This window comes from Aethalodelphis obliquidens, unplaced genomic scaffold, assembly GCF_003676395.1.
Source record: "Aethalodelphis obliquidens isolate GAN/ISIS:26980383/991018 unplaced genomic scaffold, ASM367639v1 scaffold8, whole genome shotgun sequence".
NCBI classification, from domain to species: Eukaryota; Metazoa; Chordata; class Mammalia; order Artiodactyla; family Delphinidae; genus Aethalodelphis; species Aethalodelphis obliquidens.
Window position 1 is genome coordinate 40410183 of NW_020837952.1, and position 25579 is coordinate 40435761.

A 25579-nucleotide genomic window follows, 5' to 3' on the forward strand; every position below is an offset into this window, starting at 1 on the left:
GGCACTCCTATTCGCTCTCTGCCCAGAACCTTCTCTCCTTTCTCATCTCATACAGCGATGAGCCAGAGAGCAAAAGCACCTCAGGAGCAACATTGCTTTCTGGACCGGGTTTTTTCTTCCTTTGCCCTCCAGGGGTCGCTGTGTTTTCCCGAGAGCGCGTGGGATGCCTGGTTGCCACGAGACCGTCGCCAGGCAACCGCGTGTACACACACTCTTGGTCAGGCCCGGGTCTGGTCAACATGGCGGCGCAAGGCACCTGTTCGACCTCTCCATCCAACGTGTCTCCCACATCTGTGTCGCCGCCAGGACCGCCGCCGACCCCGCCCCCGACCTCGACTGCGATCTCAAAGTTCCCCGTGGAGTCAAAGGCGAGCTCTCTCAGCCCACAGCCTCGCTCGACCTGCCGCGAGGACTTGTTGCCCCTCGCAGTGTTTTATGGGCCGCTGGACACTAAAAACCCACTCCTGGCCTCCTGTGAGAAGGAGATCCAGGAGTTGCTAGGCTTTATGAAGAGAAAGACGGCTTTAGCTACAACGGAGGAACAGGAGCATGAGTTCCACCGGCGTTGGTAAGCAGAGGCAGGGCTCTGGGGCGGGCGCTGTCTGGAGAAGGGCAACTCCCGGGGCCAAAGGAGGTGATGCTTTTGAGGATGCAGGTGGTGGTCCCGGAGCTGGGTCAGTGTTGCGGATTCAGAACTTGGCCAAAGGGCCCTGGAGATATAAACAAAGTTTAAGAAGTGGAGACTCATCGCTATTACAATCCTTAATTCCTGGTAAATGTATCTTGGCTTCCTGCTCGGGTCAGAATAAAAATCAACAAAGAAATGTTTCATAACTCGCCATTTCTGTTTCTGAGTGTCTTCTAATTGCTAATCCATGCCAATAAATTTTTGGCTCACTCACAGTTTTCACAACTTTCCATGTTGTGGGTACACTTTTGTATATGGAGGAAAAGGAATAACTTTGAGGTAGCTCAGGTTCATGAAAAAGTTAATTCTTGATGCCATGAAGTATGTCATTCTGTGAACATTTGTACTTTATTCCTTTTTATATTGTTACTAGGATCACAGTGACTTTCTTGATTTTGTGACTCATTTTGCACGTCTGCCTTTTTTTGGATTCTATCACCATGTTGTTATCTTGAACTGCAGACTACCTGTTTTTAAGGTTCTTTCCTGTTTGTGTTACCATCTTTCTTTCCCAGTCAAAACACACTGCAAACTGAACAGCCAGAAGTGTAGACAAGTGGCAAAGAATACCAGAATAGCCAATAGCTTCATCTTATATTTTTCATCCATGTATTTAATATGAAGAAATAGTTTTAACTTATGTTTATTATTCATTCATGCTTTTAACTACATATTTATTGAGCACCTCCTAAATATCAGGTTCTATTCCAGGAACTAGGAAAACATCAAGTTAAAAGATATACAAATTCATAGCCTCATGGAGCATGTATTTTTGTGACTACAGACAGCCACTAAACCAATATGTAAGGAAATTATTTTACAAGGAGATAAGTGCTAGGGAGAAAACTAGAGCAGGGAGGAAGATGAGGATATCAGATGGGTGTTATAATTTAAAGTGGGATGGCAGGGAGCATGGTCAAGGGAAGTCAGGAAAAGTGACCTTTGAGAAAGATGAGAAGATGTTATGGTAGTAAGTGATGAGGATTTCTGTAGAAAGAGTCGGCCACACAGGGAGAATGGCAAGTGTAAAGGTCCTGGGGTGGGATTGTGACTGTGGGAAGGACAGGTTTCGGGCAGAAGTGAGGGAGATGAAGAGTTTAGTTTTTAGATATATTAAGATTGAGATGTAATTCACCATCCAGGCAGAGTTATTATGTAGGTAGTTGGACATTTGAGTCTGGAGGTCAGAGGAGAAGTACACTGGGATTCATCAGCATATTGATGATATTTAAGCTTTGACATTTGATGGAATAGCTAAGGGCGTGAGCGTAGATGGAGAAGAGGAGGGTCCATGGACTTAACCCTGGGGCCCTCCAACATTGACAAGTTGGGAAGATAAGAAGAAACTGGCAGAGACTAAGAAGGAGTAGCTAAAGAGGTAGAGGAAAACCAGTAAGTGTGTGGTGTACTGGAAGCCAAGTAGAGAAAGTGTTTTAAGAAGGAAGGAATGATCAATCAACTGTGGCAAATCATGCTGATGGGCCAAGTAAGATAAGAACCAAGAATTGACTAAGGAAAGCACATTACGTAGCTAAGCTACATATATTTATATTGAAAATGTTTCTGTTTTGGTGACTTAGATAGCAGTTTATCTTCCCATCTCCACTACCAACATTCCAGTTCAAACCATCACCATCTCAAATTTTCCCTGCAGCTACTTGAGTCTCAAATCTATCCTTCACATAGCAGTCAGGGTAACCTTTATAAATAAATCACCCACTCCCCTATCTAAAGACTTTTATTTCCCTTTGCTTTTAGAATAAAATTAAGACTACTTCTGGTGTCTTCCAGGGTCTGAGGCTCTGGCCTTGCCTGCCTCTCTCATCTCAGCTCATCCCTCACTTCTGTCTCAGGACTTTATAGGGAAACAGATCCTTCTGTTTCTCACCCCAGGGACTTTATATTTGATGCCTCCTTTGTCTGAAATGTTCTTTTCTTAACTTTTCAAATATCTGGCTCCTTCTCTTCTTTCAGGTCTTAGCTCAGTTGTTACCTCCTTAGAGTGGCCTTTCATATCAAATGCAGGTTCACCCACCAATTTATACTTGTATTTATTTCTTTTCTTGTGTACTATCTCCCAGATTAGAATGTGTAAGCTCCCTGATGACGATTAGCCTCTTTTTCATTGCTCTAACACCTACCCTGAGGGTTGGGACATAGTGAACCTTCAGTGAATATTTGGCATTGAAAGAATTCAAGAATTACCCTTGCATTCTCAATAATTGTAGACCTGGGTCAACTGGTAAGTACAGTATCTGCCCCATCTTTAAACAGAGAGTCACAAACATTAAGGATTGACATGGACCTTTGCCATCTAACCTCTCACATATTTAGCCATTTATTTACAGAATAATTTTTTGAGTGCCTACTATATGCCAGGGCCTGCACTAGTCATGGGTTATACAGTGATAAACAAAATAGATATGGGAATCTGTGCTCATAGAGAGAGGGAGATAGGCCTTTTAATGAGCCACTAAGTCAACACACAAACAAGGGCTATGAAGAAGCTACTGAGAGCTTATATGTGCCAGGTATTGCACTAAGTGCTGGGGATACAGCAATGAACCAGACAAAAATCCCTGCTCTCTTGGTGCTTATATTCTAGAGGGGTAAATAGACAATAAACATATAAAAGAAGTAATTTTATGGTGACCTAGAAAATGATAAATGCTAGGGAGAAAAAGAGAGGAAGGGTTATGGAGTGGGAGACAGGAGGTTGCAATTTTCAATAAGGTGGTTGGAGTAGATAACACTTGAGCACAGGCTTAACGGCAACACAGTGGAGACCTTCAAAGGAATGGTGAGGGAGGTGACATTAAGCTGAGATTAGAAGGATGCTGGCAGTAGGGCTTCCCTGGTGGCGCAGTGGTTAAGAATCTGCTTGCCAATGCAGGGGACACGGGTTCGAGCCCTTGTCCAGGAAGATCCCACATGCCACAGAGCAACTAAGCCCGTGCGCCACAACTACTGAGCCTGTGCTCTAAAGCCCACAAGCCACAACTGCTGAGCCCGCATGCCACAACTGCTGAAGCCTGAGCGCCTAGAGCCTGTGCTCTGCAACGAGAAGCCACTGCAATGAGAAGCCCTCGCACCGCAATGAAGAGTAGCCCCTGCTCGCCACAACTAGAGAAAGCCCGCGCCTGGCAGTCAACCAGCAAGGAGAGAGGATAAACAGAGGGAACAAGCATGTGGGACGATCTTGGCAGGAAAGAGTCGGGGGCCTTTGGAGGAATGGACAGAGGCCTGTCTAGCACAGTGTGGAGAGTGTGGGTGCAGTGGTATGAGATGAGATTAGAGGAGTAGGTAGGGCTGTGGAAGGTTTTAGAGGCCATTTATAGAGTCTGCATTTATTCCAAATGCAACGGGAGACCATTGCCTAGTTTTTGGCAAAGAAGTAACTTTATGTGATTGTTGTTTTAAAAGATTTTGGTGACTTTGTCCAAATGGGGCAATGATGGCAATGTGGAGACCAGTCAGGAGTACGGGAGGTAGGAGCTGCTTTTATAACATATTTGACAGATGGTTATTTTTTAAAATCCAAAATTGTTTCTTTTTATAACTATAGGAACTTCTGTAAGCATAAAAGTTCATTTTATCTAAAATATAGATTTTTTTTTTTTTTTTTTTTTTTTTTTGCGGAACGCGGGCCTCTCACTGTTGTGGCCTTTCCTGCTGTGGAGCACAGGCTCCGGATGCACAGGCCCAGCGGCCATGGCTCACGGGCCCAGCCGCTCCATGGCGTGTGGGATCCTCCCGGACCGGGGCACGAACCCGCGTCCCCTGCATCGGCAGGCAGACTCCCAACCACTGCACCACCAGGGAAGCCCCTAAAATATAGATTTTGATCAAATCAGCAATGTCCTTAAATTTACAGTGTGATGTATTTAGAGTGTGATATATTTTAAAGGTGTGCTTTTGTTATAAGCACATAAAATTTTGATATTCTGTTTATACAGTTATGATTTTTGTTTTAGAAAATTCTAAGTATCCAACAGCAACTATAAGCAAATAGCAAACAAAAATATATTAACATTCTTTTCTTAAATGATGTACATTACATAGTATGTATTATATTTTCCGTATTTAATTATTATGTAAGCCATTCCCAATGAGCAGTCTTAACTTGAACTTATGGTACACTTAAAAAAAAAATTCTCTTATTATATAACCTTGATTGATTTAACGAAGCTGGTATTTTTCTTTTATGAGTAACAAACCTACTCATCATTATCTCATCTGTAAGGTTTGGAAGAATTAACTCTTTCATCTACATAATTTAAGAATTCTATCAAGACTTGGTGAATTTCTTGGATTCATTATATTTATTCTAATAATATAGCATTTCATGAAGCAGCAAATGAACGTGAAAAGGGTAAAACAAACAAACAAACAAAGCAAAACACATTTACCTTTATAAACTTCTATGGGCTGTATTTGCCACACTCTTTATTTGGCATGGTTATTTACTACATGGTACATGTATATATTTTCCTACCCCTAAGTATTATTAATCAGTCCATGAAGGTAGGAGTACCCTGTACCCCCTCTTCCCTTGTCACTCAGTCATTATCATTTAATTACCTGAATGAATTAATTGACATGTTTTTGTTGAGGTTGTTCCATTAATATCCCAACATGTACATGGTAAATATTGATACTAGAGCCATCTTCAGTCCTTTAAGTTTAGCTTCCTGTCTGTATTAGTCAGCTTGGGCTACTAATTACTAACTAGTAATTACTAATTAGTCAGTTTGGGCTGCCGTAACAAAATACCATAGACTGGGTGGCTTAAGCAACAGAAATTTGTTTTCTCACAGATCTGGAGGCTAGAAGTCCCAGACAAGGGTCTGGCAGGATCAGTTTCCGGTGGGAGCTCTCTTCCTGGCTTGCAGATGTCCACTCAGTTCTCATATAGCCTTTCCTCTGTGCAAGCACAGAGAGACAGAGACGGGGCTGTGGCGGGGAGCCGGTTAGAGAGACAGACAGAGAGAGAGAGAGAGAGAGAGAGAGAGAGAGAACAAGCTCTCTGGTGTCTCTTTTTAGAATGGATTAATCCCAGTGGACTAGGGCCCCACCCTTATGACCTCATTTAACCTTAATTACTTCCTTAGAGTCTCCCTCTCCAAATACAGCTACACTGTGGATTAGGGCTTCAACATATGAATTTTGAGGGGACGCACACATTCAGTCCATAACACCATTCTTTTCTAGAAATTTATGAGATAGGATTGGACGACTGCTAAGAGAAATTTGGATTTTTCCTAGAAGCATTAATAATTTCCGAGAGAGGGGGAAGGAGTAAATATTAACTAAATGAGTGAACAAAACAGGCAGTGATCTGCTACCCTTTGAATTCTGATCAGAAACCATGTAGGAAGCATAGCCCTAAACTGACTGGGTATTTGAACCCTGGAACTCTCTATAGAAAAGCAAAAAAAATAAGAACAAGGAATTATTTTCCCTAGTCGTTTATATTCATTCATTCATTCTTTCAACAAGTATGTATTGAGTACTGACATATACTAGACATTCACTACTCTTGGGGGCTGGTCAATGAATAATATACATGAGGTCCTTGCCCTCAGGGAGTTCATATTCCAGAGGACTGGAAGGCCCAGTAATATACTGGCTACGAGCATAGATGCACCCTGCCTCAGTTTCATCAACTGTATATTTTGGATACTAATATTACCCATCTCAGTTGTTATGAAAATGAAATGAAAAATATTCATGTTGGCAAAAGACCCAGAATAGGCAAAACAATACTGAAGAAGAACAAAGTTGGAGGACTGACACTACCTGACTTCAAGACTTACTATAAAGCTACACTAACCAAGACAGCGTGGTATGACAAAAGAATGGACAAATAGATCAAAGGCACAGAATAAAGAGCCCAGACTGACATAAATATAGTCAACTGGTCTTTCACAAAGGAGTAATGGCAATACAATGGAGCAAAGACAGTCTTTTTAACAATAGTGCTGGAACAACTGGACATGCACATGTGAAAAATTGAATCTAGACACAGACTTTTACACCCTTCCCCAAAATTAACTCAAAATGGATCACAAACCTAAATGTTGTATGCTGTAAAACTCCTAGAAGATAATGTAGGAGAAATCTAGATGACCGTGGGTTTGGCAATGACTTTTAAGATGCAACACCAAAGGCATAATCCATGAAAGAAAGAACTGATAAAATGGACTTAATTAAAATAAAAAATTTCTGCCCTGTGAAAGACACTGTCAAGCGAATGAAAGCCAAGCCACAGACTGGGAGAAAATACTTGCAAAAGACATATCTGATAGGACTACTATCCAAAACATACATAGAACTCTAGAAACTCAGCGTTAGGAAAACAAACAACCTGATTTAAAAAATGAGCCAAAAACCTTAACAGACATCTACCCAAGGAAGATATACAAATGGCAAATACATATATGAAAAGATGCTCTAAATCGTATGTTATCAGGAAGATGCAAGTTAAAACAATGAGATGCCACTACACACCTATTAGAATGACCAAAATCCAGAACAATGAGAACACCAAATGCTGACAAGGATGTGGGTCAATAGGAAAATTCTCATTCACTGCTGGTGGAAATGCAAAGAGGTACAGCCACTTTTGAAGACAGCTTGATGTTTTCTTACAAAACTGAACACACTCTTACCATATAATCCAGCAGTTGTGATCCTTGGTATTTACCCAAAGGAGTTGAAAACTTATGTCCATATGAAAATCTGCACATGGATGTTAATAGCAGCTTTACTCAAATTGCTAAGACTAGGATGCAAACAAGATGTCTCTCAGTAAGTAAACTGATAAACTGTGGTATATACAGACAATGGAATATTATTCAATGCTAAAAGAAAATGAGCTATCAGGCCATGGAAAAAACATGGGTGAATCTTACATGCAGATTACTAAGTGAAAGAAGCCAATCAGAAAATGCTACATATATATGATTCCAACTATATGACATTTTGAAAAAGGCAAAACTATGGAGAGAGTAAAAAGTTCAATGGTTGCCTGGGGTTAGTGGGGAAGGAGTGATGAACAGGCAGAGCACAGACGATTTTTAGGGCAGGGAAACTACTCTGTATGATACAATGGCGGATACATGTCATTATACATTTGTCCAAACCCATAGAATGGACAACACCAAGGATATACACTAATGTAAACTATGGACACTGGGTGATAATGATGTGTCAGTGTAGGTTCATTAATTGTTAACAAATGTACCACTTTGGTGGGTGATGTTGATAATGGAGGAGGCTGTGCCTGTGCGGGAGACGGGGGTATACAGGGAATCTCTATACTTTCTGCTCAGTTTTTCTGTGGACTTAGAACTACTCTAAAAAATAAAGTCAATTTTAAAAAATGCATACAAAGAGTATAGTCCCAATGTTCATAGAAGCAGTATTTATAAAAGCTAAGATATGGAAACAACCTGTGTCCTTCAACAGATGAATGGATAAAGAAGATGTGATACACACACACATGTGCGCACACACACAATGGAATATTACTCAGCCATAACAAAGAATAAAATCTTGCCATTTGCAACAACATGGATAGACTTGGAGGGCATTATGCTAGGTGAAAGAAGTCAGACAGAGAATGACGAATACTGTATGATATCACTTATATGTGGAATCTAAAAAATACAACAAACTAGTGAATATAACAAAAAAGAAACAGACTCCCAGACATAGAGAACAAACTAGTGGTTTGTTCTAGAAGGGGGGAGGGGAAAGATGGAGGTAGGGGATTAAGAGGTACAAACTACTATGTATAAAATAAATAAGCTACAAGGATATATTGTACAGCACAGGAAATATAGTCAATATTTGATAGTAACTATAAATGGAGTATATAGCCTTTAAAAATTGTGAATCACTATGTTGTACATCTAAAACATATAATATTATAAATCAACTATACCCCAATAAAAATAGTAAAATTAAAAAAATAAAATCATTAAAAATGCATATAAAGAACTATCAGTGCTTGGTATAAAGGAAACAATACTTTTAACCATAATTACGTTTATCAATAATTAGACATTAACAATAAAGCACATTAAAAAGAGCATGGACTTCCCTGGTGGCGCAGTGGTTAAGAATCCGCCTGCCAATGCAGGGTACATGGGTTCAAGCCGTGGTCTGGGAAGATCCCACATGCCGCGGAGCAACTAAGCCTGTGCACCACAACTACTGAGCCTGCGCTCTAGAGCCCACGAACCACAACTACTGAAGCCCGTGTGCCACAACTATTGAAGCCCGGGCGCCTAGAGCCCCTGCTCCACAACGAGAAGCCACCGCAATGAGAACCCCACGCACCACAACGAAGAACAGCCCCCAATCCCTGCTCGCCGCAACTAGAGAAAGCCTGTGCTAAGCAAGGAAGACCCAACGCGCCCAAAATACATAAATTTATAAAAAACCCCACCTGAATACCTAAAAAAAAAAGAGCACAAGGTAAGTTTTTAAGGATTGCTTGCTAATTTAGGTTTCCTGCTGACTTTGAGGATATCATTTTACTTTATGATTTTTACAGTGCCACCTCTTTGTTTAATATCTGGACCAAATACGCCCCCCGGCTGCCAGCTGCCTATTACAACGAAAAGCTTCTGAAGGTTGGAGATAGACTTTGTGAAATGAAAGTAAGTACCTCCGGAGTAGAAAGAGCCCAAATGAAACTCATTTGCCTAATTATTATCCTTTTGATACCATTCCTATTTTACATGATTTGATTTTTTTTCTTAGAAATATATAAGGGAATACATACAAATTTTAATGAGGCACAGTAGCCAAAAAAGTGTTCACTCTAAAACTTCGTGGTTGGGATTCTCCAGACGTGAGAGATTCCTTAACAGAAATACAGTTGGAGGAGCATAAGCACAGCCCCTAGTTAACAGAGGGTGTGGTAGGCGCCCGACAGGAAATGCTGAGTCATCATGTTCCTACCTTACACAAAGGAGCCCAGACACCACTTCCTGTTGTTTTTCACATGGCTGGCCTTGCCCAGCAGACAGCTTTCATAGCTCCTGGCCTTGCTGCTATGTTGCTTGCTTCCAGGTGCCTGTTTTAATGACTTTCAGCTCCTTCTTTACATTTTGCTGTACGTATCAGTAATTACAGCGGTCATTCCATACATACCCTGTTTCTTGCTCAGTGTTGTATTCCAACCGAGTTTGTGCCCTTTTTCTAGTTCTATATCAATGCGGAACTATTGGATTGCTGTGGATTCATGGACTTAGTTTGGTAAGACCACACCATGGCTGGGTTTTCAGTGAACGAAAATGTGAATTTTCCCCCTAAGGTCTGGCACGGGCCCAAATTATTTCAAATTAAATATGAGCCTTTGGCACACGTGGGATCCTTGGACCAAGAGTTATTTTATACAAAGTGATTTTACGCCAGACACCAACAGTATTCAGTCTGTTATCGAGCCAGGTCCATTTTCCCCATGCAGAGAGAGCCAAATGCTGAGCCGCTGAGGTTTGCAGCAGAGAAAGAGTTTATTCACAAGGCAGCCAAGCGAAGAACGAAGAACGAGTCTCAGATCCGCCTTCCCTAAGGCGAGGGAGTTGGGATATTTACGAGATATAAGCAGAGTGGTTCTAGGCACGGGGAAAGATGACTGGCGGTAGGGAAAATGGTGAGGTAGTCGGTGTTCTGCGCAGGTGCATCTGGGCTACGTGCTTCTGTGTATTCAAAATGGAGGCGTTTAGCAGGACCGGAGGGCGGAGTTTTCCAACCTCTGACGTCAAAAGGGCATTCAAGGGACACCTGCGCAGGCCCAGTTTTAGGGTCGGTGGTCCCAACCAGCCCCAGCCGGCTCGCCGTGGGCAAGAGCTGACTCCAAGTTCCTGTGAAACGGCTGAGCTGAGTGAAGCTGGGAAGTTATGTAATTTAAGAGAGGAAAAAAGAAAGAGGGAGAAACAAAACAAAACTACAGCGGGCTTAATCAGTGAAGGTAGTTCACAAACTTCTTTCTTTCCTTTCCAAGCCGTTCCCTTATCTGTTCTGTAAGACAAGCTTACGAATTTCTATTTGTCATGAGCTTCTGTTAACTCCGTGGGGGCAGTTTCAAGTCTCCTCAATCTACCGTTTCTCAGCTTCATTTCCCTACTCCATTTCTATTTTCTGGACTTGAATCTTTTTGGTCTGGGAGGGAAAGTTACCAAATAGAGGCTAAGATGTGGAGGAACTTTCATAAGGAAGCACTAAGATATATTTTCTGCTGCTGAAATTAGAGAATCATCTTAGCTCCATGTAATTGGACCATACGGAATTTGGAAAACCACAGAAAAAAGCCCCAGGTGAGATCCAACTTGTAAGCTATATTCATGTGAAGTGGAATAATAGTTTTGACCAGAATTAGAGGCGTGCCCCCCCTATTTTTTATGCTTCTTCTCAACATAATAAGAAGCTGGTGATACACAGCCCAGTTTGGGGTGGTTTGAGGAGTATCCAGGTGGGTGGAGGGAAGAAGAAGGAGCATTTTACAGGTTGATAAAGCAAGTTGATGTTGGATAGTGGCTAAGGATTCAGAATATTTCAGGTAAGATATTTACAAATTTACTTAGAGGAACAAAGAAAAGGTTTTAACTACTTTTCCGTGATAGGAAAGTGGGCCGGTAAAGGTATTTGTAATCCTGGAAACAAAGTTGAGTGGTTACTTTGGTTTCTAGAATCTAGTTTTATTTTAGTTACAGTAGAACTCATCTTGTTGGACCACGCTTGTTTTGAACCTAGATTTGAATTCATTACGTGAATCAAGTTAGAGCGAAAAGATTCAGAATTAATTAGTGAGCAAGTAACAAACAAGTCAATAGAAATAGAAACAAAACAGCGTTTGACTGTGGTGCCTCCTGAGGGGCGAGGTCACCCAATAGGCAGTTCACACCCAGGGCAGCTGCTTTTCCTGGAAACACAGTTGCAGGGGAGGAAGCAGAGAAAGGGTTGCAGCTGAGTCATATGTAAAACCCTGCTCACATCCACCGCCCTGAAACTCTCCAGGTCAACTGTGCCCCGTGGGCTTCAGAAATGAGGCATCTGACTTTGTAATTGGAATGTAAGCATGAATTAGAACTAACAAGCATCATAGCATCTTAGACTTTTTTGATTCATCCTGATATAATTTAAGAGACTGTCGACAGATGAGCCAGCTCATCCCCTGCATTTTTCTCTTCTCCTTTCTTTCCTTCCTTCCTTTTTTCTCCCTCCCTTCTTTTCTCCCTCCTTCCCCCTTTTGTCCCTCCCTTTCTGCCCTCTCCTACTCTTTCTTTTTTGGAGCTTAGGAGGTATCAGAGAAGCAGGGCTGGTTATACAACTCCTCTACCTCTCTCACTGAGTTTGTGGGTTACCATGATCTGTTGAGGTTAAACCTTTGGTTTTTGAGTATATCCAGGTTATTACCACACACAGTGCCCTGGTGACTATTCCCATCTTTGAGGTCATGATGGTCTCATCTCATAATTGGCTTGTTGTGAGGAGAATTAAATGAAATAATGCACATGCGTTGCCAAGCACAATGTCTGTTAAGTTTGTGTTTGGAAATAGTAGTGATAATAGTGTCATGGTGATAGTAATAGCAGTAATAGTAATAATCAACATTGACACTATTAAGAATAATATGAATATTACCTAATTTTAATAATGATAAGCAAAAGGATATTTTGAAACCTTCATCAAGTCCTCTTTTTATTTCAGGAATATAAATTGGCCCTTTTACAGTGCTATGGGAGATATCTTCAGCAGTTCAGCATCAACTTTGACGAGAATAAAGCAGATGTGAACCAATTCAAAAGCGTCTTTTTTCCAAAAGGCTTTGAAGACCAAAGTGCTGCGCATACGGTAAGATGAAAGCAGTAGCTAAAATAGCTACCATTTATGATTATGCAATAGTCTGTCCTTTACTTGACAGCTTCTAAATGTCTTTCATTTGCTTAGCATGGTATTTACTTGTGTGCTGTAAGTTACTTAATAAATATTTTCTGTGCTGGATGAGAAAGTGCACTTATTAAATTTTGTAAAGATGCTTTGGAGATTGTGTCACTATAATCACTTATTCATCCAGGAGACAGTATTTATTATTATTATTATAACTCGTATTGGTAGAATGCTTTTAGTCTACAAAGTACTTTAGAAAACATTGGATCCTCACAATAACTCTATGAGTTAGATACTGTTATTATCCCTATTGTACAAGAGAGAAAACGAAAGCTAATCACACAGTATAATAAGTAGTGGCTCTGGAGAGGAAACAGATCTTTTGATACAAAAGAAATTTTATGCTTTTTTCTACTATACCAGTATTATTATGTTAATTGCTACCAATGAGTCACTGGTGGAGCAGTTACCATGTGCTAGGTAGTCTTCTAAATGCATTACATGAATTGCTATCTTGCAGCCTCATTGCAGTCCTAAGAAACGGGTACTATTATGCCTCTTTTACAGATGAAGAAACTGAGGCTTATTGGAGAGTGAGAAATCCAGCCCTCTTAAAGCAGTGGGCAGAGCTGGTGTTTGAACCCTAATCAGTCTGACTGCAAGGCTATGTTATTCCAAATTTAATGATTATTCTAGGCCTTGGAAACAACATGTGGTTTAATAAGCAGAAAAGATCAAGCATCTTTGAAGGCACATTCAGTTTGCCTGTAACGTAGGTGCATGAATGAGGATACTGCGCAATGTGAGTGGGTGCTTAAGTTGTATGGCGGGGACGGGTGGGCATCCTGATACCAACAAATAATTCTTGGGACACCAGGTGAATGTCCTACAGTTCAACTCTATTCTGACTATCTACCCAGAGACAGTGTCAGATCCCACAGGTTGAGGGATCTGTCTTACAAAACCACCCCCTCCCACTTCAGATGCCAGTCGCAAGCTCAGGTCATCACCTGTAATTCTGACTGACTGGCTATAAATCAGAGGTTCCCGCGACCCCCTCCTTGGGCCAGATAATTTGCTGCAGTGGTTCACAGAACTCGTGGAAACATTTTACTTACTAGATTATAGGTTTATTATAAAAGGATATAATATAACTCAGCAACAGCCAGAGGGAAGAGATACATAGAGCAAGGCATGGGGAAAGGGTGCGGGGCTTCAGTGGCCTCTGCAGACACACCACTCTCCCAGCACCTCACCTGTTCATCACGCTGGAAGCTTCCCAAGCCCCATCCTTCTGGGTTTTTATGGAGGATTCATAGCATACGCATGATTGATTGAATCATTGGCCATTGGTGATAGATTCAACTTCCAGCCCCTCCCCCCTTCCCTGGAGGTCAGGGGCTGGGACTCAAAGTGCTAAACCTCTAATCACATGGTTGGCTCCACAGGCAGCTAACCTCCATCCTTAGGCACTTTACAAAAGTACCTCATGAACATAGCAGAACATATCTTTGTCACTGTTAACACTTAGGAAATTCCAAGGGTTTTCGGAGAGCTAGGAACTGTGGATGAAGACCAGATACATATGAGAAATATATTTTGAACAACTGAATGACCAAATCCATATTTCTTATAAACTGTAATATCTCAGTGCCCCATTGGGAAGAGTGCTGAATGAAAAGTTTGAATTTTTAAGGCCCCTCCTGTATCACCCTGATCCAGGCTTCCGTATCTCTCTCTTACACTGTTGAATTATTCTGCTTCCATTTCCACTCAGCCTCCCTAGCTGGGAAACCAACTACATGGTGGCTAGAAATAGCTTACATGTATCCAAGCACGAAGTCTGCCTGGTAGAGTAAGGCTCATTTGTGTTACTAAGACTCTCCACTCCCAGTAGTACTGATGATTCTCTAGCAAAAATCTCTCTTCTGAACTCATCTATCCAGTTAACATCATAAAGATCTCACACTCGTCGTGTCCAAAACTGAACTCATCTTTTTTTCTTCCATAATTGGCTCCAGCCAGTAACCCAAGCAGGAAACTGTTGCAGACCACTCTGCTCTTCTACCTCCCACTTCTTTTTTTTTTTTTTTTTAACATGTTTATTGGAGTATAATTGCTTTACAATGGTGTGTTAGTTTCTGCTGTATAATAAAGTGCATCAGCTATACATAAACATATATTCCCATATCTCCTCCCTCTTGTGTCTGCCTCACCCTCCCTATCCCACCCCTCTAGGTGGTTACAAAGCACCAAGCTGATCTCCCCGTGCTATGTGGCTACTTCCCACTAGCTATCTATTTCTCATTAGGTAGTGTATATATGTCCATGCCACTCTCTCACTTCGTCCCAGCTTAGCCTTCCCCCTTCCGTGTCCTCAAGTCCATTCTCTACGTCTGCATCTTTTTTCCCGTCCTGCACCTAGGTTCTTCAGAACATTTTTTTTTTTTTTTTTAGATTCCATGTATATGTGTTACCATATGGTATTTGTTTATCTCTTTCTGACTTACTTCACTCTGTATGACAGTCTCTAGGTCCATCCACCACACTACAAATAATTTAGTTTCTTTTTATGGCTGAGTAATATTCCATTGTATATATGTACCACATCTTCTTTATCCATTCATCTGTTGATGGACACTTAGGTTGCTTCCATGTCCTGGCTATTGTAAATAGAGCTGCAGTGAACATTGTGGTATATGACTCTTTTTGAATTATGCTTTTCTCAGGGTATATGCCCAGTAGTGGGATTGCTGGGTCATATGGTAATTCTATTTTTAGTTTTTTAAGGAACCATCATACTGTTCTCCATAGTGGCTGTATCAGTTTACATTCCCACCAACAGTGCAAGAGGGTTCCCTTTTCTCCACACCCTCTCCAGCATTTATTGTTTGTAGATTTTTTTTTTTTTTTGGGAGGGTACGCGGGCCTCTCACTGTTGTGGCCTCTCCTGTTGTGGAGCACAGGCTCCGGACGTGCAGGCTCAGTGGCCATGGCTCACAGGCCCAGCCGCTCCGCAGCATGTGGGATCTTCCCGGACCGGGGCACGAACCTGTGTCCCCTGCATTGGCAGGCGGACTCTCAACCACTGCGCCACCAGGGAAGCCCTGTTTGTAGATTTTTTGATGCTGGCCATTCTGACTGGTGTGAGGTGATACCTCATTGTAGTTTTGATTTGCATTTCTCTCATGATTAGTGATGTTGAGCATCCTTTCATGTGTTTGTTGGCAATCTGTATATCTTCTTTGGAGAAATGTCTATTTAGGTCCTCTGCCCATTTTTGGATTGGGTTGTTTGTTTCTTTGATATTGAGCTGCATGAGCTGCCTGTATATTTTGGAGATTAATCCTTTGTCAGTTGCTTTGTTTGCAAATATTTTCTCCCATTCTGAGGGTTGTCTTTTGGTCTTGTTTATGGTTTCCTTTGCTGTGCAAAAGCTTTTAAGTTTCATTAGGTCCCATTTGTTTATGTTTGTTTTTATTTCCATTTCTCTAGGAGGTGGGTCAAAAAGGATCTTTCTGTGATGTATGTCATAGAGTGTTCTGCCTATGTTTTCCACTAAGAGTTTTATGGTGTCTGGCTTCACGTTTAGGTCTTTAATCCATTTTGAGTTTATTTTTGTGTATGGTGTTAGGGAGTGTTCCAATTTCATTCTTTTGTATGTAGCTGTCCAGTTTTCCCAGCACCACTTACTGAAGAGGCTGACTTCTTTCTCCATTGTATATTCTTGCTTCCTTTATCAAAGATAAGGTGACCATATGTGTGTGAGTTTATCTTTGGGCTTTCTATCCTGTTCCATTGATGTATATTTCTGTTTTTGTGCCACTACCATACTGTCTTGATTACTGTAGCTTTGTAGTATAGCCTGAAGTCAGGAAGACTGATTCCTCCAGCTCTGTTTTGCTTTCTCAAGATTACTTAGGCTGTTAAGGGTCTTTTATGTTTCCATACAAATTGTGAAATTTTTTGTTCTAATTCTGTGAAAAATGCCATTGGTAGTTTGATAGGGATTGCATTGAATCTGTAGATGGCTTTGGGTAGTATAGTCATTTTCACAGTGTTGATTCTTCCAATCCAAGAGCATGGTATATCTCTCCATCTCTTTGTATCAGTTTTAATTTCTTTCATCAGTGTCTTATAGTTTTCTGCATGCAGGTCTTTTGTCTCCTTAGGTAGGTTTACTCCTAGGTATTTTATTCTTTTTGTTGCAACGGTAAATGGGAGTGTTTCCTCAATTTCTCTTTCAAATTTTTCATCATTAGTGTATAGGAATGCCAGAGATTTCTGTGCATTAATTTTATGTCCTGCTACTTTACCAAATTCATTGATTAGCTCTAGTAGTTTTCTGGTAGCATCTTTGGGATTCTCTCTCTATATAGTATCATGTCATTTGCAAACAGTAACAGCTTTACTTCTTTTCTGATTTGGATTCTTTTTATTTCTTGTTCTTCTCTGATTGCTGTGGCTAAAACTTCCAAAACTATGTTGAATAATAGTGGTGAGAGTGGGCAACCTTGTCTTGTTCCTGATCTTAGTGGAAATGATTTCAGTTTTTCACCATGGGGAATGATGTTGTCTGTGGGTTGGTCATATATGGCCTTTATTATGTTGAGGTAAGTTCCTGCTATGCCTACTTTCTGGAGAGTTTTTATCATAAATGCGTGTTGAATTTTGTCAAGTTTTTTCTGCATCTGTTGAGATGATCGTATGGTTTTTCTCCTTCAGTTTGTTAATATGGTGTATCACATTCATTGATTTGCGTATACTGAAGAATCCTTGCATTCCTGGGATAAACCCCACTTGATCAAGGTGTATGATCCTTTTAATGTGCTGTTGGATTCTCTTTGCTAGTATTTTGTTGAGGATTTTTGCATCTATGTTCATCAGTGATATTGGCCTGTAGTTTTCTTTTTTTGTGACATCTTTGTCTGGTTTTGGTATCAGGGTGATGGTGGCCTCGCAGAATGAGTTTGGGAGTGTTCCTCCCTCTGGTATATTTCGGAAGAGTTTGAGAAGGCTAAGTGTTAGCTCTTCTCTAAATGTTTGAAAGAATTCGCCTGTGAAGCCATCTGGTCCTGGGCTTTTGTTTGTTGGAAGATTTTTAATCACAGTTTCAATTTCAGTGCTTGTAATTGGTCTGTTTATATTGTCTATTTCTTCCTGGTTCAGTCTTGGGAGGTTGTGCTTTTCTAAGAATTTGTGCATTACTTCCATTCCTTGTCCCTTTTATTGGCATATAGTTGCCTGTAATAATCTCATAATCCTTTGTATTTCTGCAGTGTCAATTGTTACTTCTCCTTTTTCATTTCTAATTCTGATGAATTGAGTCTTCTCCCTTTTTTTCTTGATGAGTCTGGCTAACGGTTTATCAATTTTGTTTATCTTCTCAAAGAACCAGCTTTTAGTTTTAATGATCTTTGCTATTGTTTCCTTCATTTCTTTTTTATTTATTTCTGATCTGATCTTTATGATTTCTTTCCTTCTGCTAACTTTGGGGTGTTTTGTTCTTCTTTCTCAAATTGCTTTAGATGTAAGGTTAGGTTGTTTATGTGAGATGTTTGTTGTTTCTTGAGGTAGGATTGTATTGCTATAAACTTCCCTCTTAGAACTGTTTTTGTTGCATTCCATAGGTTTTGGGTCGTCGTGTTTTCATTGTCATTTGTTTCTAGGTATTTTTTAATTGCCTCTTTGATTTATTCAGTGATCTCTTGGTTATTTAGTAGTGTATTGTTTAGCCTCCATGTGTTTATATTTTTTACAGATTTTTTTCTGTAATTGGTATCTAGTCTCATAGCATTGTCAGAAAAGATACTTGATATGATTTCTGTTTTCTTAAATTTACCAAGGCTTGATTTGAGACCCAAGATATGATCTATCCTGAAGAATGTTCCATGAGCACTTGAGAAGTGTATTCTGTTGTTTTTGGGTGGAATGTCCTATAAATATCAATTAAGTCCATCCTGTTCAATGTATCATTTAAAGCTTGTGTTTCCTTATTTATTTTCATTTTGGATGATCTATCCATTGGTGAAAGTGGGGTTTTAAATTCCCCTACTATGATTGAGTTGCTGTCGATATCCCTTTTTTTTTTTTTTTTTTTTTGTGGTATGCAGGCCTCTCACTGTTGTGGCCTCTCCCGTTGCAGAGCACAGGCTCTGGACGTGCAGGCTCAGCAGCCATGGCTCACGGGCCTAGCTGCTCCGCGGCATGTGGGATCTTCCCAGACTGGGGCACAAACCTGTGTCCCCTGCATCGGCAGGTGGACTCGCAACCACTGCGCCACCAGGGAAACCCCTGTTGATATCCATTTTAATGGCTGTTAGCATTTGCCTTGTGTATTGAGGTGCTCTTATGTTGGGTGCATAAACATTATAGTTGTTACATCTTCTTGGATTGATCCCATGATCATTATGTAGTGTCCTTCTTTGTCCCTTGTAATAGTCTTTATTTTAAAGTCTATTTTGTCTGATATGAGAATTGCTACTCCAGCTTTCTTTTGATTTCCATTTGCATGGAATATCTTTTTCCATCCCCTCATTTTCAGTCTGTATGTGTCCCTAGGTCTGAAGTGGGTCTCTTGTAGACAGCATATATACGGGTCTTGCTTTTGTATCCTTTCAGCCAGTCTATGTCTTTTGGTTGGAGCATTTATTCCATTTACATTTAAGGTATTTATCGATATGTATGTTCCTGTTACCATTTTCTCAATTGTTTTGGGTTTGTTATTGTAGGTCTTTTCCTTCTCTTGTGTTTCCTGCCTAGAGAAGTTCCTTTAGCATTTGTTGTGAAGCTGGTTTGGTGGTGCTGAATTCTCTTAGCTTTTGCTTGTCTGTAAAGGTTTTAATTTCTCTGTTGAATCTGAATGAGATCCTTGCTGGGTAGAGTAATCTTGGTTGTAGGTTTTTCCCTTTCATCACTTTAAATATGCCCTGCCAGTCCCTTCTGGCTTGTGGAGTTTCTGTTGAAAGATCAACTGTTAACCTTATGGGGATTCCCTTGTATGTTATTTGTTGCTTTTCCCTTGCTGCTTTTAATATTTTTTCTTTGTATTTAATTTTTGATAGGTTGATTAATATGTGTCTTGGTGTGTTTCTCCTTGGATTTATCCTGTATGGGACTCTCTGTGCTTCCTGGACTTGTTTAACTATTTCCTTTCCCGTATTAGGGAAGTTTTCAACTGTAATCTCTTCAAATATTTTATCAGTCCCTTTCTTTTTCTCTTTTTCTTCTGGGACCCATAAAATTCAAATGTTGGTGCCTTTAATGTTGTCACAGAGGTCTCTGAGCCTGTCCTCAATTCTTTTCATTCTTTTTTTCTTTATTCTGCTCTGCAGTAGTTATTTCCATTATTTTATCTTCCAGGTCACTTGTCTGTTCTTCTGCTTCAGTTATTCTGCTATTGATTCCTTCTAGAGAATTTTTAATTTCATTTATTGTGTTGTTCATCATTGTTTGTTTGCTCTTTAGTTCCTCTAGATCCTTGTTAAACATTTCTTGTATTTTCTCGATTCTCTTTCCAAGATTTTGGATCATCTTTACTCTCATTACTCTGAATTCTTTTTCAGGTAGACTGCCTATTTCCTCTTCATTTGTTTGGTCTGGTGGGTTTTTACCTTGCTCCTTCATCTGCTGGGTATTTCTCTGTCTTCTTGTTTTGCTTAACTTACCGTGTTTGGTGTCTCCTTTTCGCAGGCTGCAGGTTCATAGTTCCTGTTGTTTTTGGTGTCTGCCCCCAGCGGGTAAGGTTGGTTCAGTGGGTTTTGTAGGCTTCCCGTTGGAGGGGACTGGTGCCTGTGTTCTGGTGAATGAGGCTGGATCTTGTCTTTTTGGTGGGCAGGACTGCATCTGGTGGTGTGTTTTGGGGTGTCTGTGGACTTATTATGATTTTAGGCAGCCTCTCTGCTAATGGGTGGGGTTGTGTTCCTGTCTTGCTAGTTGTTTGCCGTGGGGTGTCCAGCCCTGCAGCTTGCTGGTCATTGAGTGAAGCTGCGTCTTAGCATTGAGATGGAAATCTCTGAGAGAGCTTTCTCACCGTTTGTTATTACATGAGGCTGGGAGGTCTCTGGTGGACCAGTGTCCTGAACTTGGCTCTCCCACCTCAGAGGCTCAGGCCTGATACCCGGCCAGAGCACCAAGACCCTGAGCACACAGCAGGCTGAGAGGCTTGTCTGCTCACCCACCTGGGCGGGTCGGGGCCTTGGGTCGGGGCTTTGGAGGTCAGATCCCAGGGAGAGGACTCTTACCTCTCATTTCTGATTGTTCACTAAACCCCACTGCCTCAGGCAAGGCTTAAATCTTCCCATTCTTTTTATCCCCCCTTTCAGAGCTCCATTTCAGGACTCTTTTTTTTTTTTTTTAACATCTTTATTGGAGTATAATTGCTTTACAGTGGTGTGTTAGTTTCTGCTTTATAACAAAGTGAATCAGTTATATATATACATATATGCCCGTATCTCTTCCCTCTTGCGTCTGCCTCCCTCCCACCCTCCCTATCCCACTCCTCTAGGTGGTCACAAAGCACCGAGCTGATCTCCCTGTGCTATGTGGCTGCTTCCCACTAGCTATCTGTTTTACATTTGGTAGTGTATATACGTCCATGCCTCTCTCTCACTTTGTCCCAGCTTACCCTTCCCCCTCCCCATATCCTCAAGCCCATTCTCTAGTAGGTCTGTGTCTTTATTCCCGTCTTACCCCTGGGTTCTTCATGACCTTTTTTTTTTTTCTTAGATTCCATATATATGTGTTAGCATACGGTATTTGTTTGTCTCTTTCTGACTTACTTCACTCTGTATGACAGACCCTAGGTCCATCCACCTCACTACAAATAACTCAGTTTCGTTTCTTTTTATGGCTGAGTAATATTCCATTGTATATAAGTGCCACATCTTCTTTATCCATTTATCTGTCCATGGACACTTAGGTTGCTTCCATGTCCTGGCTATTGTAAATAGAGCTGCAATGAACATTGTGGTACATGACTCTTCTTGAATTATGGTTTCTTAGGACAACCTCAGAGGCCTTTGATCTCTCCTAGCTCCTGCATGTAGCTTTGTCTTCCATCTGCTTTGCATCTTTCACACTTTTGTCAGAATTAATTTCTAAAGTGTAAATCAAATAATTGTACTCCATTGCTCTTTGGATTTGCCCTTTTGCTGTAGTCCATATTCCTTGCAATGGTGTGGAAGCTCTCCATGTTCTGACCATGGACCACCTCTATAGCCTAATTTATCTTAAACCTTCTCATCCAACTTTAAAAAAGACTTTCAAATCAGTGACCACAGCAAGCACCTCAAGCATTCCTAACACTGTGTGTGCCTGGAACACTTTTCCCTCTGTCAAGAGCCTTGTCTTCGTCATCTTTGACTCCCTGTTGCTTAGCAAACAGAGGTGGTCAGCAAACATTTGCTGAAGGAATTGTGTAAATGGTAATAATTACATCTGAATTAATATGTTAACATGCCATTGTGGGGCTTTACAAAAATTGATTCAATTCTATATTCTTGGAAGTAGGATTTTGTACTTTTTTTTTGCTTTTGAAAATTTTTTTGACCAAGGAAAGGTGATCTTAACTAAATGAATGCTTTGAAGAAACCTATTTTACCGTGTTTCTTTCCATATGTTAGTCCAATAAGGCTGCTGTAACAAAAATCCAGAGGTTGGATGGCTTAAACAACATTTATTGCTCACAGTTCTGGAGACTGGGAAATGCACGATCAGGGTGCTGGAAAATTCAGTGTCTGATAAGGGCCTGATTCCCCCTGTGTCCCCATATGGCAGACGGCGAGGTTGCAACATATAAATTTTGGGAGGACACATTCAGTCTATTGACCTCTACTAATTTATTGAATCAGTTAAGAAGAATCGTTTCCATTTTAGTTTTGTACATTTTAAGAAGTGCTTTCCTAAGTTGCATAAACGTTATTTATATTCTTTTTCTTTTCCTCATGTGTTTCAGTTTCATGCTTTAAGTGGCAGAAATATTTGCAACTACCAGCTGGTCTGTGACAGTGACATGAACCTGCAGAATAAAGAATCTGTGGCCCGGTGTCTGCATATCTTGTCCTCCTTAAGGCTCATCATGCAGGTGGCTTTGCCACAGGAGCAACTTTGCTGGATTATATTCAATGGTATATGTCAGTGTCTTTTATTTTTCATTGTGTCTTTCAGAAAGGTATTTAAATACTAAGTTTGACGGTGACTTGATTACCTTGTGATTTAAAACATGTTCATTTCCTCTTAGGGGCAAGACAGGAATAAAGATGCAGACCTACTAGAGAATGGACTTGAGGACATGGGGAGGGGGAAGGGTAAGCTGGGACAAAGTGAGAGAGTGGCATGGGCATATATACATTACCAAACGTAAAATAGATAGCTAGTGGGAAGCAGCCGCATAGCACAGGGAGATCAGCTCGGTGCTTTGTGACCACCTAGAGGGGTGGGATAGGGAGGGTGGGAGGGGGGAGGCAGACGCAAGAGGGAAGAGATATGGGGACATATGTATATATATAACTGATTCACTTTGTTATAAAGCAGAAACTAACACACTCTTATAAAGCAATTTAATAAAGATGTTATTTCCTAATAGGATACTTGCGGGCTTTTTTACATTTTTATTATATTTCAGTTTGTCCTTATGAGCAGGGACTTATACAGCATGTCTGTGGGTTTTCTGCTCAAGGGAGGGTCAGAGGCTGTGGGGATAATCAGTTTCACATATATACAAAATAGGGACCACAGTTAGTAAGTAAATATAAATGGGGAAGGATCGGAGGACGGGTTAGATCGTTTCTAAGCATCATGCATTTATTGGTCCTCTCCATGAATACTTGGCCAATGACCAGGGCTTCCTGTGCATCAGCCTTCTTGTCCTGCTTGATTTTGAGTGAGGAGCTCTGAGAACGTGCATGTATGTATGTGTATAGTGTATTTACATACATATATATGCATCGTACAGATACACATATGTACAGGTATATGCATTATATATGTATTATATATGTCTCATGAAATGAATCTTATCTGTCGAAATGTAGCATTTGTTTTTTCCTTTTAAGACTTACAATTTAAATTCAACTAAAATTCTCTTTAAAGTTACAATTTGAAGTTACGATGAGTCGCCTGATGAGTCGCCTACAGTATTGTTTTCTGGATAACATATTCCTGAAAGAAAAGTAATAACAGTGTGTTCTGTGTGCCTAAGACCAGGGCAAAATAACCTGGAAGAAAACATATTGGATTTTCTCTCATCCATGGCAACTGACAGTACATTTCCTAGCCTTTTACTTCCTTGATCTCCCCAAATCATTTGACATTTTGATTGTAATTAGACCTTACATTTGCTACCAGAGGTAAGGCTGACTCTGGAAGACATTTTTCAGTCCAGTGATTGTTAAGCTTTTGGGCCTCCTCATCCTCAGAGTTGCCACGGCTGTCTCTGCACCTGGATTGCTCACACATCTTGGCAGGGATTGAACAGGCAGAGCTTCTGTACTCAGGAAGGAGTGATAGGCCTGAGGGTTGGGCCCTGCAGTCAGGCTTTGCTTGAAAGGTGGAAATGATGCACCTGTCTGAAACCCTTTTCAGATCACACACAAAACCCCCCAATATTCTTAAAAAAAAAAAGGCTGAACGATTTCTGTATCTTCTACATCCTTTTTCTGGTGTGTGCTTTTTCCTTATACATATGAAATCGTGTTCTAGATTTTATCCTGTTTCCTAAATAGTTTTCAGCTCAGCACTATGGTTTTAGAATCCAGCCGTGTTGCTATATGTAAACCTAGTTTGTTAACTCTGCCTGCTGAATTGTATTTGGCAGATAGCTCTGCACCCGTAGGGATGGGTACCTGGTTTGCCCTGCCTCTCTAACTGCACAAATAATTCTGCAGTGAATATCCTTGCCTCTGTCCTTTTATAGACCTGTGTGAGAGTTTTCTGGGACTTATGCCCAGGAGTGAGGTTCCTGGATTGTGGGAGATATATATACTTAGTGTCATTAACTGCTGTTCCTGTTTTAGTTAATTCATCTCAAACTTATTAAGTGCCAGGCATTGTTCTAGATGCTAGGGATACAGTAGTGGACGACAGACAAAAACCCTGTTCTCATGCTTACATAATGCTTCAGGGAGATGATGAACAAGTCAAGACTAAGTGATGTATCAGATGGTGATGAGTGCTATGGAGGAAAGTAGAGCCGAGAAAGGGGTTAGGCTGGGCTGGGGCTGGGTGCAAGTTTATTTTATTTTAAAAAAAATTTTTTTTAATTTTATTATTTATTTATTATTATTTATTTTATTTTAATTTTTTTGGCTGCATTGGGTCTTCGTTGCTGCGCACAGGCCTTCTCTAGTTGCGGTGAGTGGGGGCTACTCTTTGTGGTGGTGCGCGGGCTTCTCATTGCGGTGGCTTCTCTTGTTGTGGAGCACGGGCTCTAGGCACACGGGCTTCAGTAGTTGTGGCATGAGGGTTCAGTAGTTGTGGCTCGCGGGCTCTAGAGCTCAGGCTCAGTAGTTGTGGTGCACAGGCTTAGTTGCTCCGCAGCATGTAGGATCTTCCCACACCAGGGCTCGAACCCATGTCCCCTGCATTGGCAGGCAAATTCTTAACCACTGCGCCACCGGGGAAGTCCTGGGCAGCAGTTTTAAGTGGAATGGTCATGGTAGGCCTCACCTGAGATGAGATGCCGTTGGAGTAAACACCTGACTGAGACATCGGGGTGTTTGGGGGAAGGGCATTCCAACTGGGAGATTAACAAGTGCAAAGAGCTTGTAGTTTTAAAACTTTGGAATTTAAGTCACGAAAAAATAAATTGACCTGCAGTCGGTTTCTCAAAATACATTTGACCTTTCCAGTTAGACGTTAACACTCTTTTAATTGACTATTATACACACACACCCTTGTTTTTAAGACATTTAACCAGTCTTCGTTCTTTCACAAAATCTAACTGGGTAAATGAATGTTGGATAACATCTGACATCTCAACTAACCTGA

General features: G+C 40.9%; 1 protein-coding gene across 1 annotated transcript in view; it reads left to right on the top strand.

The window, feature by feature from the left end:
- Nucleotides 1–205: 205 nt before the first annotated feature.
- Nucleotides 206–25579, top strand: part of CFAP54 (cilia and flagella associated protein 54) — a 302505-nt gene continuing 277131 nt past the window's right edge. Inside the window, exons 1-4 of the mRNA XM_027107250.1 lie at nucleotides 206–568; nucleotides 9252–9357; nucleotides 12413–12556; nucleotides 22548–22719. Of these exons, the coding sequence (XP_026963051.1) occupies nucleotides 240–568; nucleotides 9252–9357; nucleotides 12413–12556; nucleotides 22548–22719 (751 nt within the window). The 5' untranslated portion in view covers nucleotides 206–239. The remainder of the gene's footprint in view (nucleotides 569–9251; nucleotides 9358–12412; nucleotides 12557–22547; nucleotides 22720–25579) is intronic.